The sequence below is a fragment of the Salvelinus alpinus genome, chromosome 10, assembly GCF_045679555.1.
Source record: "Salvelinus alpinus chromosome 10, SLU_Salpinus.1, whole genome shotgun sequence".
NCBI classification, from domain to species: Eukaryota; Metazoa; Chordata; class Actinopteri; order Salmoniformes; family Salmonidae; genus Salvelinus; species Salvelinus alpinus.
This window is the reverse complement of record NC_092095.1, coordinates 72447238-72467220: the sequence shown is the minus strand read 5'-3', so window position 1 is coordinate 72467220 and position 19983 is coordinate 72447238. Positions and strand designations below refer to the sequence as shown.

General features: G+C 42.0%; 2 protein-coding genes across 2 annotated transcripts in view; one reads left to right on the top strand and one right to left on the bottom strand.

Annotated features, from left to right (window-relative positions):
* The window catches only part of LOC139533047 (zinc finger protein 436-like), a 175541-nt gene that overhangs the window by 20968 nt on the left and 134590 nt on the right, over nucleotides 1-19983 (bottom strand). The window lies entirely within an intron of this gene.
* LOC139531408 (uncharacterized) lies at nucleotides 8791-19726 on the top strand. Its single transcript, XM_071327856.1, has 4 exons — nucleotides 8791-8953; nucleotides 9995-10243; nucleotides 16806-17108; nucleotides 19647-19726. The coding sequence occupies exons 1-4, from the start codon at nucleotides 8815-8817 to the stop codon at nucleotides 19724-19726; spliced, it is 771 nt and encodes a 256-aa protein (XP_071183957.1). The 5' UTR covers nucleotides 8791-8814.

The window sequence follows — 19983 nt, the reverse complement described above, 5'->3', positions numbered from 1 at the left end:
GCAAGGAAAGACCTAGTAAAGCTGCAGCTGGCCCAGAACAGAGTGGCACGTTTTGCTCTTAATTGTAATAAGAGGGCTAATATTAATACTATGCATGCCAGTCTCTCTTGGCTAAGAGTTGAGGAGAGACTGACTGCATCACTTCTTCTTTTTATAAGAAACATTCATGTTTCCAAAATTGTTTGCATAGTCAACTTACTCACAGCTCTGACACACACACAATTATCCCACCAGACATGCCACAAGTGGTCTTTTCATAGTCCCCAAATCCAGAACAAATTCAAGAAAATGTACAGAATTACATAAAGCCCTTATTGCATGGAACTTCCTTCCATCTCATATTGCTCAAATAAACAGCAAACCTGGTTTCAAAAAACAGATAAAGCAACACCTCGTGGGACAACACCTCTCCCCTATTTGACCTAGATAGTTTGTGTGTATACATTGATATGTAGGCTACGTGTGCCTTTTTAAAAATGTATGTAGTTCTGTCCTTGAGCTGTTCTTGTCTAATGATGTTCTGTATTATGTCATTCTGTATTATGTTTCATGTTTTGTGTGGACCCCAGGAAGAGTAGCTGCTGCTTTTGCAACAGCTAATGGGGATCCTAATAAAATAACAAATAACAGGCGTATTGAGACTGGTATGGCCGTAAGCCAATGACTGTATTGTGTATATATGATATGTAATAATGCCGTAAGCAAAGGAATAACTCTTACTACACTATATCAAGTTTATGTCACTTGAAAAAGTGCAGTGTGAAATTATAGAAATAGAATCAATGGGATAAACAGACATAGTTACTTTAACACAGGCAGAGTTACAAACCTTGTATACATTTAACAACATATATTTGAGTCTTGTGAAAATAGCAGGCCTATCAAATAATAACTTCAGAAAAATACATCAGATAACGTTACCTGTATGTGAGGCAGTCTCTAGTACAACAATTTTCTATCAATTTCGCATATAGCATTCTGTGTTTCCCTTGCCCATTCAACTATTTTCTTAAAATGTAATGGGATAATTTCATCTTTTGGCTTACTATTCTCCCACTGCACCATGAACCTTAATGGTACAGACAGCCAGAATTTGATAAAAATTTGACATTTGTTTAGAGAAGATGACAAAATACAACAAACGTTTGAGAGGAAAATGAGGGAAATCCTTTCCACCAGCCTCTATAGTCTGGTACATCCGATCTCTACGGATGTACTCATATCCCCCCCCCAAATAATTTAAACAGTATCCATATGAACGTTTTTCTTAGAGACACCGGCATGGGAAACACATAGGCAAGGTGAAGTAATAAAGGCAGAATGTCCGCTTTCAGCACAAACACCTTTTCAGCTAAAAGATAGTCGCCTCACTTTCCACAGTCCCAAACTTTTATTAAGCGAAAATATTTTTTCTTTCCAATTAAACATGTCATCTTTAATTTAATTTCTGAAAGATATCCCAAGCACTACCATTGGTCTGGTGCACACAGTCAAACCACATAACCGATCAGTTCTCCATTTCCACTATATTTTATTTCTGTTTTATTCTTATTTATCTTCGACCCGGAGGCAACAGAGAATTCATCATGTAGCTATCATCTCTATCTATGCAGGAGAGTGCATCCGACTGGCAAGACATCAGTAGATTTATAATTGAACACATTTATGAAGATTTTACACTATTATGGAGAGATGTACTGCTTAGATTTTTCCCCCTACAATAGAAATAATCTGAAACAATTTTATGTAATTAACTTCATTATTATTTTTGCCACATTTCATATTCACAAATGTAAATGTACAAAGCAAACACCACATTTTCTTACCTTAGAAAAAGAAATTTAACTATATTTTAAGACAATTAAATACTCTATCAACAAAAAAGCTGTTAGAATAATAAGTGTCTGTATGTCCCTTAAGATCCTTGTGTAATGTGATATTGTACACCCTAGCCCCGCCCCCAGCCCCAATTGTCCTTTGTATATTATTTATATATACTTGTGTTCCCCCCAAGTACTTTTTGTATTGATTTGTTGTTAATAATAATAATTATAATAAAAAGAGTGCATCCGACTCAGTTTCCTTACCAGAAAACACGTGATACCATAAAGTGGTGTCGATTTGCGCACAAAAATGAATGAGGAAAGTGAAGAGCTAGTGGATGGTAAATCTAAGATTAAACTTAACAATAGATACCATGTTGTGTCCTCTTTCTATGTTTTAAGATTTTCCAACACATCAGACAACTGTTTGTAAAAAATGATCAAAGTTAGCTAGCTAGCTAGCTATGAACTTTGACAACTGAAGACCACCATGTTGAATGAACGTACAGCACATTACCTACGTTGATGAAGTCTGTTACATTTATCTCCAAACGGCTGCAAACTCATTGGGTTTGCTTCTTGCCAAAACAAAATATCATTAAACATGTTATGCTGTTCATATCATTATAACAAAGGGAAAATTCTGTGCACTCAAAAATTAAGTGTCAATTTAGCACCAATACAGTGTTGCCTTCAATCAAATAAATCAACTAATCAGTTAATTTAATTGAACTGTTGGGGTTACAGAGGGTAAAGGAAGCATTATGAAAGGTAGTCAGTCAGAGTGACCAGGAGCGGTTTTGATTTGTATTTATTATTGATCCCCATTAGCTGCTGCTAAAGTTTCCTGGGGTACAGCAAAATTAAGGCAGTTTATACAATTTTAAAAACATTACAATACATTCACAGATTTCACAACAAACTGTGTGCCCTCAGGCCCCTACTCCACCACTACCACATATCTACAGTACTAAATCCATGTGTATGTATAGTGCGTATGTTATCGTGTGTCTGTGCCAATGTTTGTGTTGCTTCACAGTCCCCGCTGTTCCAAAAGGTGTTTTTTTAATCTGTTTTTTTTAAATCTAATTTTACTGCTTGCATTAGTTACTTGATGTAGAATAGAGTTCCATGTAGTCATGGGTCAATGTAGTACTGTGTGCCTCCCATAGTCTGTTCTGGACTTGGGGACTGTGAAGAGACCTCTTGTGGCATGTCTTTTGGGGTATGCAGGGGTATCCGAGCTGTGTGCCAGTAGTTTAAACGCACAGCTCGGTGCATTCAACATGTCAATAATTCTCATAAATAAAAGTATCGAAGTATCTCAGCCAGGAGAGATTGACATGCATATTATTAATGTTAGCTCTCTGTGTATGTCCAAGGGCCAACCGTGCTGCTCTGTTCTGAGCCAATTGCAATTTTCCTAAGTCCTTTTTTGTGGCACCTGACCACACGACTGAACAGTAGTCAAGGTGCGACAAAACTAGGGCTTGTAGGACCTGCATTGTTGATAGTTTTGTTAAGAAGGCAGAGCATCGCTTTATTATAGACAGACTTCTCCCCATCTTAGCTACTACTGCATCAATAAGTTTTGACCATGACAGTTTACAATCTAGGGTTACTCCAAGCAGTTTAGTCATCTCAACTTGCTCAATTTCCACATTATTTATTACAAGATTTAGTTGAGGTTTAGTGAGTGTTTTGTTCCAAATACAATGCTTTTAGTTTTAGAAATATTTAGGGCTAACTTATTCCTTGCCACTCACTCTGAAACTAACTGTGGCTCTTTGTTGGGTGTTGCAGTCATTTCAGTCGCTGTAGTAACTGACGTGTATAGTGTTGAGTCATCCGCATACATAGACACTCTGGCTTTACTCAAAGTCAGTGGTATGTCGTTAGTAAAAAAATAAAAAAGCAAGGGACCTAAACAGCTACCCTGGGGATTTCCTGATTCTAACTGGATTATATTTGAGAGGCTTCCATTAAAGAACACCCTCTGTGTTAGACAAGTAACTCTTTATCCACATAAACTTCCGGTTTGGAGCGAGTGGTCGCATTTCGCTCCGCAGGTACTATTACATTTCCCTACAGTACAACGGTCTGATCTTAGCTAGCTACATAGCCGTCTTTGTATCAAAGACAATTGTGTAGTTTAGAGTAATTATCGTAATTACCGAGCTAGCCAGCTATTTTAGTCCCTCTAACGCAGTCAACGTAGTCAACACTGCTAGCAGCTAGCCAGCTAGCCAGCTAGCCAACGTCTACCGTCTACCGAATAGCAGCACTGTAGAAACCATTACATTACAACGGAACGACTTGATTAGTGTAGTGTTAGCTAGCTACACAGTTGTCTTTGCTGTCTTTGCTGTCTTTGTATCCAAGATAATTGTGTAGTTTTGAGTAATTGTCAAGGTTACCTAGCCAGTTACCGAGGCTACCTAGCTAGCTACACTTTCAAACTAAGTCAACAACGCAGCCACTGCTAGCTAGCCTACTTCACCAGCCAGCCAGCAGCACTGTATCATTTTAGTCAATAAGATTTTTTGCAACGTAAGCTTAACTTTCTGAACATTCGAGACGTGTAGTCCACTTGTCATTCCAATCTCCTTTGCATTAGCGTAGCCTCTTCTGTAGCCTGTCAACTATGTGTCTGTCTATCCCTCTTCTCTCCTCTCTGCACAGACCATACAAACGCTTCACACCGCGTGGCCGTCGCCACTCTAACCTGGTGGTTCCAGCGCGCACGACCCACGTGGAGTTCCAGGTCTCCGGCAGCCTCTGGAACTGCCGATCTGCGGCCAACAAGGCAGAGTTCATCTCAGCCTATGCTTCCCTCCAGTCCCTCGACTTCTTGGCACTGACGGAAACATGGATTACCACAGATAACACTGCTACTCCTACTGCTCTCTCCTCGTCTGCCCACGTGTTCTCGCACACCCCGAGAGCTTCTGGTCAGCGGGGTGGTGGCACTGGGATCCTCATCTCTCCCAAGTGGACATTCTCTCTTTCTCCCCTGACCCATCTGTCTATCGCCTCCTTTGAATTCCATGCTGTCACAGTTACCAGCCCTTTCAAGCTTAACATCCTTATCATTTATCGCCCCCCAGGTTCCCTTGGAGAGTTCATCAATGAGCTTGACGCCTTGATGAGTTCCTTTCCTGAGGATGGCTCACCTCTCACAGTTCTGGGTGACTTTAACCTCCCCACGTCTACCTTTAACTCATTCCTCTCTGCCTCCTTCTTTCCACTCTTCTCCTCTTTTGACCTCACCCTCTCACCTTCCCCCCCTACTCACAAGGCAGGCAATACGCTTGACCTCATCTTTACTAGATGCTGTTCTTCCACTAATCTCATTGCAACTCCCCTCCAAGTCGCCGACCACTACTTTGTATCCTTTTCCCTCTCGCTCTCATCCAACACTTCCCACACTGCCCCTACTCGGATGGTATCGCGCCGTCCCAACCTTCGCTCTCTCTCCCCCGCTACTCTCTCCTCTTCCATCCTATCATCTCTTCCCTCTGCTCAAACCTTCTCCAACCTATCTCCTGATTCTGCCTCCTCAACCCTCCTCTCCTCCCTTTCTGCATCCTTTGACTCTCTATGTCCCCTATCCTCCAGGCCGGCTCGGTCCTCCCCTCCTGCTCCGTGGCTCGACGACTCATTGCGAGCTCACAGAACAGGGCTCCGGGCAGCCGAGCGGAAATGGAGGAAAACTCGCCTCCCTGCGGACCTGGCATCCTTTCACTCCCTCCTCTCTACATTCTCCTCTTCTGTCTCTGCTGCTAAAGCCACTTTCTACCACTCTAAATTCCAAGCATCTGCCTCTAACCCTAGGAAGCTCTTTGCCACCTTCTCCTCCCTCCTGAATCCTCCTCCCCCTCCTCCCCCCTCCTCCCTCTCTGCGGATGACTTCGTCAACCATTTTGAAAAGAAGGTCGACGACATCCGATCCTCGTTTGCTAAGTCAAACGACACCGCTGGTTCTGCTCACACTGCCCTACCCTGTGCTTTGACCTCTTTCTCCCCTCTCTCTCCAGATGAAATCTCGCGTCTTGTGACGGCCGGCCGCCCAACAACCTGCCCGCTTGACCCTATCCCCTCCTCTCTTCTCCAGACCATTTCCGGAGACCTTCTCCCTTACCTCACCCCGCTCATCAACTCATCCTTGACCGCTGGCTACGTCCCTTCCGTCTTCAAGAGAGTGAGAGTTGCACCCCTTCTGAAAAAACCTACACTCGATCCCTCCGATGTCAACAACTACAGACCAGTATCCCTTCTTTCTTTTCTCTCCAAAACTCTTGAACGTGCCGTCCTTGGCCAGCTCTCCTGCTATCTCTCTCAGAATGACCTTCTTGATCCAAATCAGTCAGGTTTCAAGACTAGTCATTCAACTGAGACTGCTCTTCTCTGTGTCACGGAGGCGCTCCGCACTGCTAAAGCTAACTCTCTCTCCTCTGCTCTCATCCTTCTAGACCTATCGGCTGCCCTTGATACTGTGAACCATCAGATCCTCCTCTCCACCCTCTCCGAGTTGGGCATCTCCGGCGCGGCCCACGCTTGGATTGCGTCCTACCTGACAGGTCGCTCCTACCAGGTGGCGTGGCGAGAATCTGTCTCCGCACCACGTGCTCTCACCACTGGTGTCCCCCAGGGCTCTGTTCTAGGCCCTCTCCTATTCTCGCTATACACCAAGTCACTTGGCTCCGTCATATCCTCACATGGTCTCTCCTATCATTGCTATGCAGACGACACACAATTAATCTTCTCCTTTCCCCCTTCTGATAACCAGGTGGCGAATCGCATCTCTGCATGTCTGGCAGACATATCAGTGTGGATGACGGATCACCACCTCAAGCTGAACCTCGGCAAGACGGAGCTGCTCTTCCTCCCGGGGAAGGACTGCCCGTTCCATGATCTCGCCATCACGGTTGACAACTCCATTGTGTACTCCTCCCAGAGTGCTAAGAACCTTGGCGTGATCCTGGACAACACCCTGTCGTTCTCAACTAACATCAAGGCGGTGACCCGTTCCTGTAGGTTCATGCTCTATAACATTCGCAGAGTACGACCCTGCCTCACACAGGAAGCGGCGCAGGTCCTAATCCAGGCACTTGTCATCTCCCGTCTGGATTACTGCAACTCGCTGTTGGCTGGGCTCCCTGCCTGTGCCATTAAACCCCTACAACTCATCCAGAACGCCGCAGCCCGTCTGGTGTTCAACCTTCCCAAGTTCTCTCACGTCACCCCGCTCCTCCGCTCTCTCCACTGGCTTCCAGTTGAAGCTCGCATCCGCTACAAGACCATGGTGCTTGCCTACGGAGCTGTGAGGGGAACGGCACCTCCGTACCTTCAGGCTCTGATCAGGCCGTACACCCAAACAAGGGCACTGCGTTCATCCACCTCTGGCCTGCTCGCCTCCCTACCTCTGAGGAAGTACAGCTCCCCCTCAGCCCAGTCAAAACTGTTCGCTGCTCTGGCACCCCAATGGTGGAACAAACTCCCCCACGACGCCAGGTCAGCGGAGTCAATCACCACCTTCCGGAAACACCTGAAACACCACCTCTTTAAGGAATACCTAGGATAGGATAAAGTAATCCTTCTAACCCCCCCCCCCCCCCCTTTAAAAGAGTTAGATGCACTATTGTAAAGTGGTTGTTCCACTGGATATCATAAGGTGAATGCACCAACTTGTAAGTCGCTCTGGATAAGAGCGTCTGCTAAATGACTTAAATGTAAATGTAAATGTAAATTATAGCAGGGGGTGTAAAGCCATAACACACAAGTTTTTCCAGCAGCAGACTATGATCGATAATGTCAAAAGCTGCACTGAAGTCTAACAAGACAGCCCCCACAATCATTTTATCATCAATTTCTCTCAGCCAATCATCAGTCATTTGTGTAAGTGCTGTGCTTGTTGAGTGTCCTTCCCTTGATTTTCCAATATCTAGACTGTTCTCCCAGCAGTATTGAGACAGAAAACATAGGGTTAATTAATAGACATGTGTAAGCAGAATAAAGGCTGAGCTCAGGATAATGTACAGACTGGGTCAGCATGGAGTTAAACACTAGACATGCAAAAACAAGAACGTAAGCGGAAAATGTATGCCGTGCTGTTGTTATAGGCATGAGGAAGTAATTACATAGGTCCTATGACTTAATTTGAGACATGCAATTGCATTATGTATGTGTGCTTGTGCTGTTGTAGGCCTGAAGGAAGTCATTGCTTAGTCTTGTGACGTGCATTAAGGCATGTGATTGTATTGTATGTGTATGTCTGTGCCATTATAGGCTTGGGGAGAGCCATTGTGTAGTCCCATGAGTATCATGGGACAGACGCATGCATTTGTGTCAAGAATTGAGACAGAAAGATAATGGTGGCAAGAGGCCAAGGGGTGTTAATCATCTACATAGAGGGGAGTGACCATGTGTGTTATCTGAAAGTGGAAACCTATAAAGTCTGAGGTCTGTGGAAAGAGAATGTGGTTCTTCCATGGAAGTGCACGGCTTTGCTACTTTGTAATAAAGTCTAATTTGAATTCACAGGTTCCAGTAAAGGTCTAATATTTCTGAGTCAAAATTCCACAACACTATCAAATCAAATCAAATGTATTTATATAGCCCTTCTTACATCAGCTGATATCTCAAAGTGCTGTACAGAAACCCAGCCTAAAACCCCAAACAGCAAGCAATGCAGGTGTAGAAGCACATTGTATCAACCATACAATTTTTTAATTCCTCATCAATCCAAGGAGATTTAACCGTTTTACAGTCATTTCCTTAATGGGCGTGTGCTTATTAGTAACTGGAATAATCAATTTCATAAATGTGTCATGTGCAGCGTCTGGTTGCTCCTCATTACACACCACAGACCAGCAAATATTATAGAAATAGCATTACACAATCAACATCTTGATAAACTCTATGCAAAGGAGAAGTGTCCTGCAGAAGGCTATGACCCCTTCTCATGTAATGGGGTAGGGCCTTCCCAAGGATGCCGGAATGCACGGACGGTGTTAGTGGAAGAACAGGAAGTTCCGGGCAGGCATGCACCATTCTCCAGTGTAAAGAAAGCGCCAGAACGGTGCAGTCAAGAAGATTAGCTAAGTGTCCGTTTCTATGTATTACTAAAAGTATGTAATAGCACGTTTAAACTTTCTAATATCAAAATAATGTCATACCATTTTAAGTAATACATCCGTTAATCTATTATCACGTTTGGTAAAGGTTTGATGTGTTTTTGTGTCAAGCCGAGTGAAGAACGTGATAACTATTTTACAAGTTAACGTTAACGTTACATAGTTAGAGCCGTTGGGGTTTGTCTGAGTGGATGTACATCATTTTCTCAAGGTAATTTCATAAAGAATACATTTATTTGAGATTTCTGAATTCGTTTTGCAAGTTATTGGTTTAGTGTAAAATTCACGAGCTGGTAAAATGGCGGCACCACTCGGTCTGCGTCAACGGATTTCTTTATTTTTTTATTGCAACAATAATAACAATATTCACGTCAATACAGGGACATTCCTGTGAATACAATGGAACAAATTTAAAGTGCAGCCAGTGAGGGTGCAGCAGAGAGAGGGTTGCACTACTGTTTTGAAGCTGAATGTAATGATTATCAATTTTTCTACATGTGTACTAAATTTCAGATGCATTAACGTTACGTTGTTTCTATCTTTATCTATATATGTTACTATGGTGTGAACAGAAATACTATCGGTTTTGATAGAAATAATACAGTGAAGACAATGTTATTCAGCACGATAGTTCATAGTGTTGCCTAAAACAAACGGTAACCTTGTACTAAATGGTTTTTGTCATTTATGCATTTGTGAATTCAGGAAATCTACTATAGATTAAGTGCACTTAAGTTGTGTAGACTGATTTTAAAGTGTATACTTTGTCTAATATGAATTAATTCATGTTTTGTTGTCAATGTTTAGCTACTAGATCTATTGAAATGAGATCAGTGCTTGACTTGGACAGGAGCTCATCAGAGCTGAGTACCGTCACCTCAAATTTCTACTGTTTGAGCTCATGTTCCTCTTATAGAATATCAGCTCAAAAGTATTGTGGAGCTTCTGCACATAAATATAAACAATATTTTTAGAAAATAAAGTGGCAGAAATGTCAAGACTAACTTTTGTGTCTGTTTCTCTTTATTACTTCAGGCCAACTCAGATTAAGTCTGAAGCCGGTAACATCAACAGTGAGGACAAACCCAGCCTGCCTCTCTCCTTCCACACTGAGTCCAATCCTACAGTCACTGGGTCCTGATTGTGACAGTGGAGCCCAGTTTGCACTGCAGGATCCAGAGATGGCATCAGTGAAGCTGGAAGACTGCAGTCAAACACTGGAGCTGAATGTCAACATTAAAGATGAAGAAGAAGAGGAGAAGATTGGGACATCTGTTAATCATGGTAAGAGCAGGTTCTATCTAACTAAGTTTGTTGTTCGTTCCAACTTCCCACTGTGTATGAAAAGTTGCAGTAGAACTGTTTCATGATGAACTGTTTCAATGAGAAGGTAGATGTTATTTCATGCTACTGACACTTGCATGGTTTGATACCAGTTTTTGTATACAGTTGAAGTCGGAAGTTTACATACACCTTAGCCAAATACATTTAAACTCAGTTTTTCACAATTCCTGACATTTAATCCTAGTAAAAATTCCCTGTCTTTGGTCAGTTAGAATCACCACTTTATTTTAAGAATGTAAAGTGTCAGAATAATAGTAGAGTGATTTATTTCAGCTTTTATTTCTGGGTCAGAAGTTTACATACATTCAATTCGTATTTGGTAGCATTGCCTTTAAATTGTTTAACTTGAGTCAAACGTTTCGGGTAGCCTTCCACATGCTTCCCACAATAAGTTGGGTGAAATTTGGCCCATTCCTCCTGACAGAGCTAGTGTAACTGAGTCAGGTTTGTAGGCCTCCTTGCTCACACACGCTTTTTCAGTTCTGCCCACAAATGTTCTATAGGATTGAGGTTAGGGCTTTGTGATGGCCACTCAAATACCTTGACTTTGTTGTCCTTAAGCCATTTTGCCACAACTTTGTAAGTATGCTTGGGGTCATTGTCCTCATGATGCCATCTATTTTGTGAAGTGCACCAGTCCCTCCTGCAGCAAAGCACCCGCACAATATGATGCTGCCACCCCCGTGCTTCACGGTGGGGATGTTGTTCTTCGGCTTGCAAGCCTCCCCCTTTTCCCTCCAAACATAACAATGGTCATTATGGCCAAACAGTTATATTTTTGTTTCATCAGACCAGGGGACATTTCTCCAAAAAGTACGATCTTTGTCTCCATGTGCAGTTGCAAAACGTAGTCTGACTTTTTTTTTTTGTGGTTTTGGAGCAGTAACTTCTTCCTTGCTGAGCGGCCTTTCAGGTTATGTCAATGTAGGACTCGTTTTACTGTGGAAATAGATACTTTTGTACCCGTTTCCTCCAGCATCTTCACAAGGTCCTTTTCTGTTGTTCTGGGATTGATTTGCAAAGTACGTTCATCTCTAGGAGACAGAACGCGTCTCCTTCCTGAGCGGTATGACGGCTGCGTGGTCCCATGGTGTTTATACTTGCATACTATTGTTTGTACAGATGAACGTGGTACTTTCAGGCGTTTGGAAATTGCTCCCTAGGATGAATCAGACTTGTGGAGGTCTACAATTCTTTTCCTGAGGTCTTGGCTGATTTCTTTTGATTTTTCCCATGATGTCAAGCAAAGAGGCACTGGGTTTGAAGGTATAACTTGAAATACTTCCACAGGTACACCTCCAATTGACTCAAATGATGTCAATTAGCCTATCAGAAGCTTCTAAAGCCATGACATAATTTTTGGGAATTTTCCAAGCTGTTTAAAGGCACAGTCAACTTAGTGTGTGTGAACTTCTGACCCACTGGAATTGTGATAGAGTGAATTATAAGTGATATAATTTGTCTGTAAACAATTGTTGTAAAAATTGCTTGTGTCATGCACAAAGTAGATGTCCTAACCGACTTGCCAAAACGATCGTTTGTTAACAAGAAATTTGTGGAGTGGTTGAAAAACGAGTCAATGACTCCAACCTAAGTGTATGTAAACTTCCGACTTCAACTGTAAATCCCTCTCGGTCAAGGTGACTTTTATCAATATTTGGCTCTCTTTCTTCTCAGATTATATAATGCTAATTAGCATCAAAGTAGACATCATGCAAAACGTATCACTGCAAGCTCCTGCATGTCATCTCTAGCTGACACCTTTGCTAACAGGTATTATGTCAATAAAAAAATTGCACAAGACAGTTCACATAATTGTCTATTTAAATAAATGGAGCTTATTTATAAACAACTAAATTTGGCTTACATAATTAACCCAGAGATCCTTACTTTTGCCTCGATTCGGCACTCTTGTCCAGATCATCATGGCGTTTGTAGGTCCTTATGATAGCCACATTAGCAGCTAATTAAAATTTCATTTTTGTGGTTGGTAAGTACAGGTGAATATATTGATAAAAGTCACCCTGTCCTAGAGACATTTACATGCTTATCAAAACGTCAACCAGGGTAAGCCTACATGAAACACAGCCCTTATTTTAAGTGTTTCTAAAATCCTCTGGGGAAAAATGAATGGTGGAAAAATGATTGGAACCATTTCCCTGTTTGACTGCTAGGTTTTATGCGTATTAGGATTTATACTGTGGTACTCTATTAGTATGCAGCTACTCGAGGCTAGTGGGGTGTGGATGAGCTGGGACACGCGGACCAGAAAAAAAGTGGAATGGGGGATTGCAGTGGGGGATTGTACAAGCCTTCTGGAAGATCTGATTAAGAGAAGATGGTGGACCAGAAAATAAGGAGAGAAGTGGAATATGTTTTGAGTGAATATGGAATGGAGGATCACACAGAGCCTTTAGAAGAGCTACAAGAGGAAAGTGAATGTGACAAGAGTGAGGATGAATTAACTGCGATGGACAATAAATACTTACATGTTTATACTGGAATGAGCGTTCTTTCCACAAATTCACTTGAATATAATGTAAAGTGAATTTCTTCACGTTTCTGAGTAAATCCTATAACGTGCACTGCGGGAACACAGTGACATTTTCTTACAGAACTTCCTAGATGGACGCGACTGTGCAAATGATGACCCCCGAGAAGGAGCTGAGTGTAGAGGGAAGTTGAGTTGGTGAAGGTAACTCGGAGGGAACTCATAATGATTTCTCCTATGTCCAGCAAGCGCTCCGGATTTCGCGATTGGGGACAATAATTGTGACTCAAATAGCTCTCCGGAACAGGGCGGCATTGAAAGAAGTGATAATGGGATTAGGTTTAAGTGTTGAGGAGGAGCAGTTGAAATGGAAGATTCCAGGTGTCTGTGACGCTCGTCGTTTGGTGAGTCTTAGATCCGGTGTAGAGCGTGGGGAAACAGAAGACATCTGTCATGCTGAGTTTTGATGTAGAGTCTGCCAGATAAGGTGAAGGTAGGAAGTGTCAGTTATCCCATGAGCGCTTTTGTTCCGTAAACACTACAGTGTTTTAGGTGTCATTCATGGGCCTGTTGCAGCAGTGTGTAGGAGTGAGATGCTTAGATGTGAGAAGTGTGCATAGGGTTGCAAAGGGTCGGAAGCTTTCCCGTAAATTTCCATGGGAAGTTGAGCCATGGAATATTTTGGAATTTTGCTTAAATTCCTCAAAAAAGTTAGTTTATAACAGTGATTTTTTTCTGGGATACACATAAGGCAATTCTAGGTCTTGTGGCATATTTTGGATCTTGCACATGAGATGCTATTGAGCCCACACTACTACACTGTCTGAGCCAAGGACTACATGCTTTCTGGTACGTTTTGATTACAATACTGGGTGAATATATTTTATGACATATATATTATTTTTTGTTAACTAGGAAATAGTAACCTACCGCAAAGTGTGTTTGCTAGTTAGTTGTTTCTACCATGTGGGTTTTGGCTTGTTTGAGCCTGCTAACTGAGTGTTAATTCATCTGTTTCCATACATGTTTCATTCTTTTTTTTTATCTTACCAAGGAGTTGTTTAATCTAACTGCTTAACTATTTATCTGTACATGGAATTGTATTTGTTTTGTTTTTTACTCCTTTGTTTCTAATCTTTACAGGAAAATGCCACAGGCACTTTCTGATGTGTGGAGACATTTCACTGCAGCTAATGTAGAAGGAAAAGCTGTGTACATTTGCAAATACTGTGCCAAATCATATGTGAAGAATGCAGCTAAGATGCAGAATAATCTGGCCAAGTGCATAAAGTTCCCTCAGCTCTCACACAAGCAACCTCTGACAAAAGTCCCTCTACTTCTATTCAAGGTGAAAATGATGAATCAGTCACCTTATCGATAGCAACAGCTCATGGTCCTCCTGGAATCAGAAGTTTTTGTTGACTCATTGGAGGAACGTAGTCAGAGAAATGCTGATGAATGTCTTGCTCGAGCTGTGAATGCAACTGGTTCACCTCTGATGCTCACAGGCAATGTGTATTAGAAGAGATTTCTGAATGTTCTTCACCCAGCATACACCCCTCCAACCAGACATGCTTTATCTACTAATTTGCTGGATACAGAGATCAAGTGAAGGTCCAGCAAATCATAGAGAAAGCAGACTGTATTGCAATCATCTCTGATAGGTGGTTGAATGTTCGTGGGCAAGGAATAATTAACTACATCATCTCCACCCCTCAACCAGTATTCTATAAGAGCACAGACACAAGGGACAACAGACACACCGGTCTCTACATTGCAGATGAGCTGAAGGCAGTCATCAATGACCTTGGACCACAGAAGGTATTTCCACTGGTGACAGACAATGCTTCGAACATAAAGGCTGCTTGGTCTAAAGTGGAGGAGTCCTACCCTCACATCACACCCATTGGCTGTGCTGTTCATGCATAGAATCTGCACGTCAAGGACATCATGGCACTGAAAACAATGGATGCACTCTTTAAGAGAGCGAAGGAAATGGTTAGGTATGTGAAGGGTCATCATGTTATAGCAGCAATCTACCTCACCAAGCAAAGTGAGAAGAATAAGCACCACATTGAAGCTGTCCAGCAACACCCGTTCGGGTGGTGTTGTCGTGTTTGACAGTCTCCTGGAGGGGAAGGAGTCTCTCCAAGAAATGGCCATATCACAGTCTGGCGGTATGGACAACCCCATCAAGAGGATCCTCCTGGATGATGTATTTTGGGAGAGAGTGTTAAGCAGCCTGAAACTCCTGAAACCTATAGCAGTAGCAATTGCACGGATTGAGGGAGACAATGCCATACTGTCTGATGTTCAGACTCTGTTTGCAGATGTAAGAGAATAAATTTGTACTGCCCTGCCCACTTCACTGTTGCTCCAAGCAGAGGAAACTGCAGTTCTGAAATACATCAAAAAGCATGAAGACTTTTGCCTGAAGCCCATACATGCCGCAGCGTACATGTTGTACCCCAAGTATGCTGGCAAGAGCTCATGTCTATAACAGCACAGAGAGGGAGAGAGATGATAGAAAGTTAATCTCATTTTAGTTCTGTGAGAGATACAGGCGTGCTTCTCTCTCACCACAGCAATGGACACGCCTTGGTCTACATAGGCTACAATGTTTCACAAACCATAAACCCGGGACGGCCCAACATGAATATATTCTTAGAATATCAGGCACGTTTTCATAATACAATTTTTAGGGGGCATGACAATTACAGAGGAATCCAAATGTAACTACTCTGATTGCTTTTATTAGGATTTCTACATTGCAAACATTGGAAATTATTTTTCATGCTACCTGATCCTGGCAAATGGGTTCCGGAACGAAAGACTACAGAACTGAGAGGTGCTGGAGGATCCGGCTCAATTAAGCACCGCCCTTCTCATATAATGGGGTATGGGCATCCCAAGGATCTCTGAATGCGCGGACAGTTGCACCAAATATTTTTTATAACTAAACAAAAATAGACCACAACCAGTTGTTTCCAATAGGAACAGATGAGTCAAGAACAAGCTAACAAGATCCTATTGGCGCGTTCTAGTACATATTTATGTTAGGGAACTCCTCTGTGAAGTGCTTGTGTACAATAACTCAATTCGCCTTTGCTTTCCTTCTAAACAATGCTATAAAAAAAATTACTTTTGCAAAGAGTAAAATCTACAAAACGTAGTCCACTCTGTTCATAACAGATTTTAGTTTTGGGAACAGAAAACTGTATCAGATGTTTCATCGATTAGAACATTTGCAGAATGTCGTCCAAAATCCATCTCGTTCCATCTTTGGTTTGGTGTAAAATTCACGAGCTGGTAAAATGGCGCTGTCCACTCGGTCTGCGTCAACAGACTTCAGTGCTGGTGCAGAGACACAATTTCAGGGTCTCACTACAGGTTTGAAGCTGAATGTAATGATGATCATGTGTTCTAATATTCAGACACATTCAGTTGTTTCTATCTTTATAAATGTTACTATGATGTAAATGGGAAATATCATTGGTTTTTGATGTGAAATAATACAGTGGTATTACTATTATTAAGGTTATTCAGGAAAATAGTACATAGTGCTGCCTAAAACATACTGTAACCTTGAACTAAATGTTTTTGTCATTTCTGCATTTATGTGAATTTGGGAAATCTACTATAGATCATTCTATAGTCGTTGTGTAGATTCATTTTAAAGCATGTACTTTGTCTAATTTGAATGATTTCATGTTTTGTTGTCAATGCTTAGCTGCCTGATCTGTTGAAATGACTTGGACAGGAGCTCACCGGAGCTGAGTACCGGCACCTCAAATTTCTACTGTTTGAGCTCATGTTCCTCTAAAAGAATATTAACTCAACAGTATTGTGGAGCTCCTGCATCTAAATATAAACAGTACCGGCACATATTTCAGTCCAAGTCAAGCACTGAATTAGATAATTGAACAAGAAGAAATATATTTTTAGAGAATAAAGAAAGTGCCAGAACTGTCAAGACAATAACTTTGTGTCTGTTTCTCATTGTTACTACAGGACGACTAGAATTAAGTCTGAGGCCGGTAACATCAACAGTGAGGACAAACCCAGCCTGCCTCTCTCCTTCCACAGGGAGTCCAAACCTACAGTCACTGGGTCCTGATTGTGACAGTGGAGCCCAGTTTGCACTGCAGGATCCAGAGATGGCATCAGTGAAGCTGGAAGACTGCAGTCAAACAATGGAGCTGAATGTCAACATTAAAGATGAAGAAGAGGAGGAGAAGATTGGGAAATCTGTTTCTCATGGTAAGAGCAGGTTCTATCAAACTAAGTTTGTTGTTCATTCCAACTTCCCACTGTGTATGAAAAGTTGCAGTAGAACTGTTTCAATGAGAAGATAGATGTTATTTCATACTACTGACACTTGCAAGGTTTGACACCAGTATGGCCAGCATTTGTTTTTATTCACTGGGCTATCTGGAGTGATCAGAGAGTAGACTAAAGAAGTGAAGTAGACAAACTGCCAGTGTTTTGAAGTTCTATGAAGTGAGTCTGTGTAGTTACTAACCCTTGTGATGGTGAGTGGAGGATGACACTGCCCTTTTTAGCTTTCAAGTCTTCTCGACTTTTAGAATAGTTTTATTCCCCTGTATTGTACAGCCAACTGATATGAATACATATGTCACCCGGGTACAGCCGGAAGCGGACTGGCCACCTTTTTGGGCCTGGTTCCTCTCTACATTTCTTCCAAAGTTCCTGCTTTTTATGGAGTTTTTCGTGGCCACTGTGCTTCTACATCTGCATAGGTTGCTCTTTGTGGTTTTAGGCTGGGTTTCTGTAAAGAACTTTCTGATAACTGCTGATGTAAAAAGGGCTTCATAAAATACATGTGATTGACATGTATATCACACCAATTGACTGGTTCTTCTGATGTTGTTCACACAGGAGACCATGTTGAGACATTCTCTACATCCAGAGAGCAACAGCAGGAAGATCACAGAGCTAAGAGGTCTCACCACTGCCCACATTGTGAAGAGATTTTCTCAATTTTCTCAAAGCTAAAAATACACCTAAAAATACACACAGGAGAGAATCCGTATTCCTGTACTGACTGTGGGAAGAGATTCACAACATCAGGGAATCTGACAGTTCATCAGAGAATGCACACTGGAGAAAAGCCTTACTCCTGCTCTGACTGTGGAGCGAGTTTCTCTCGACTGGGCCACTTAAAAACACATGAACATATACATACAGGAGTGAAGCCTTACTCCTGCTCTGATTGTGTAAAATGCTTCACAACATCAGCTGAGCTAAAAGTTCATCAGAGAACACACACAGGAGAGAAGCCTTTTTTCTGCTCTGACTGTGGAAAGAGTTTCTCTCAACTTTCCCACTTAAAAACACATGAACGTATACATACAGGATTGAAGCCTTACTCCTGCTCTGACTGTGTAAAATGCTTCACAACATCAGCTGAGCTAAAAGTTCATCAGAGAACACACACAGGAGAGAAGCCTTTCTTCTGCTCTGACTGTGGAAAGAGTTACTCTGTACTGTGCAACTTAAAAACACATGAACGTATACATACAGGAGTGAAGCCTTACTCCTGCTCTGACTGTGGAAAGAGTTTCTCTCGACTGGGCCACTTAAAAACACATGAACGTATACATACAGGAGTGAAGCCTTACTCCTGCTCTGACTGTGTAAAATGCTTCACAACAACAGCTGAGCTAAAAGTTCATCAGAGAACACACACAGGAGAGAAGCCTTACTCCTGCTCTGACTGTGGAAAGAGTTTCTCTCTACTGAGAACCTTAAAAACACATGAACGTATACATACAGTGGTGAAGCCTTATTCCTGCTCTAACTGTGGAAAGAGTTTTTCTCAACTGGGCCACTTAAAAACACATGAACGTATACATACAGGAGAGAAGCCTTACTCCTGCTGTGACTGTGTAAAATGCTTCAAAACATCAGCTGAGCTAAAAGTTCATCAGAGAACACACACATCAGAGAAGCATTGCTCCTGCTCTGACTGTGGGAAGAGTTTTTCTCGACTGGACCTCTTAAAAACACATGAACGTAGACATACAGGAGTGAAGCCTTACTCCTGCTCTGACTGTATAAAATGCTTCACAACATCAGCTGAGCTAAAAGTTCATCAGAGAACACACACAGGAGAGAAGCCTTACTCCTGCTCTGACTGTGGAAAGAGTTTCTCTCAACTGGGCAACTTAAAAACACATGAACGTATACATACAGGAGTGAAGCCTTACTCCTGCTCTGACTGTATAAAATGCTTCACAACATCAGCTGAGCTAAAAGTTCATCAGAGAACACACACAGGAGAGAAGCCATACTCCTGCTCTGACTGTGGAAAGAGTTTCTCTCGACTGGGCTACTTAAAAACACATGAACTTATACACACAGGAGAGAAGCCTTCCTCCTGCTCTGACTGTTGAAAGAGTTTCTCTTGATTGTGTCAGTTAAAAAGACACCAAGGTAAACATAATCTGATCTGATCTGTAGATAAATTTTTTTAAACAACAGCTGAGCTAAAAGGTCATCAGTGAACAGACACAGGAGAGAAGCCTTATTTCTGCTCTTAATGTGGCAAGAGTAACTCAAGAAAATGTGAAAGTCACCAAGTAAAATACTACTTGAGTTAAAGTCTAAGTATTTGGTTGTAAATAGACTTAAATATCAAAAGTAAAAGTATGAGAAATGTCAAATTCCTTAAATTATCCTCTCCTGCAGGGGTGGGCAATTCCAGTCCTCGAGGGCCTGATTCGTGTCACAGTTTTGCCCCAGGCCCAGCTAACACACCTGACTCCAATTGTCACCTAATCATGATCTTCAGTTACGAATGCAATTTGATTAATCTGTTGTGTTTGCTAGGGATGGAGAAAAAGTGTGACACCAATCAGGCCCGAGGACTGGAGTTGCTCACCCCTGCTCAACGGGATGGGTGTCCCTAAACCGGGACGGTAGTTGCTAACATGTGCTAATGTGACTAGAATGACTTTGTATACAACAGACAACTTTCTGGGACATAGACATGTCTTTATATCGGCAGAAACCTACAATTATTGTTAATCTAGCTGCAGTGTTCAATTAACAGTAGCTATGACAGTGAAAAAATATCATGCTATTGTTTGAGGAGAGTGCACAACAACAAAACATATCTAAACAGCATTGCCAATCAGATGCATCCCTTCATGGCAGCACTGTATTC

Bases quoted from the DNA above. Each gene is read 5' to 3' on its own strand.
- LOC139531408 (XM_071327856.1), top strand. From the start codon at position 8,815: ATGCCGGAATGCACGGACGGTGTTAGTGGAAGAACAGGAAGTTCCGGG. The intron at 8,954-9,994 runs GTATGTAATAGC...TTATTACTTCAG, and splicing joins GTTTCTATGTATTACTAAAA to GCCAACTCAGATTAAGTCTG. The intron at 17,109-19,646 runs GTATGAAAAGTT...TGTGTTTGCTAG, and splicing joins TCATTCCAACTTCCCACTGT to GGATGGAGAAAAAGTGTGAC.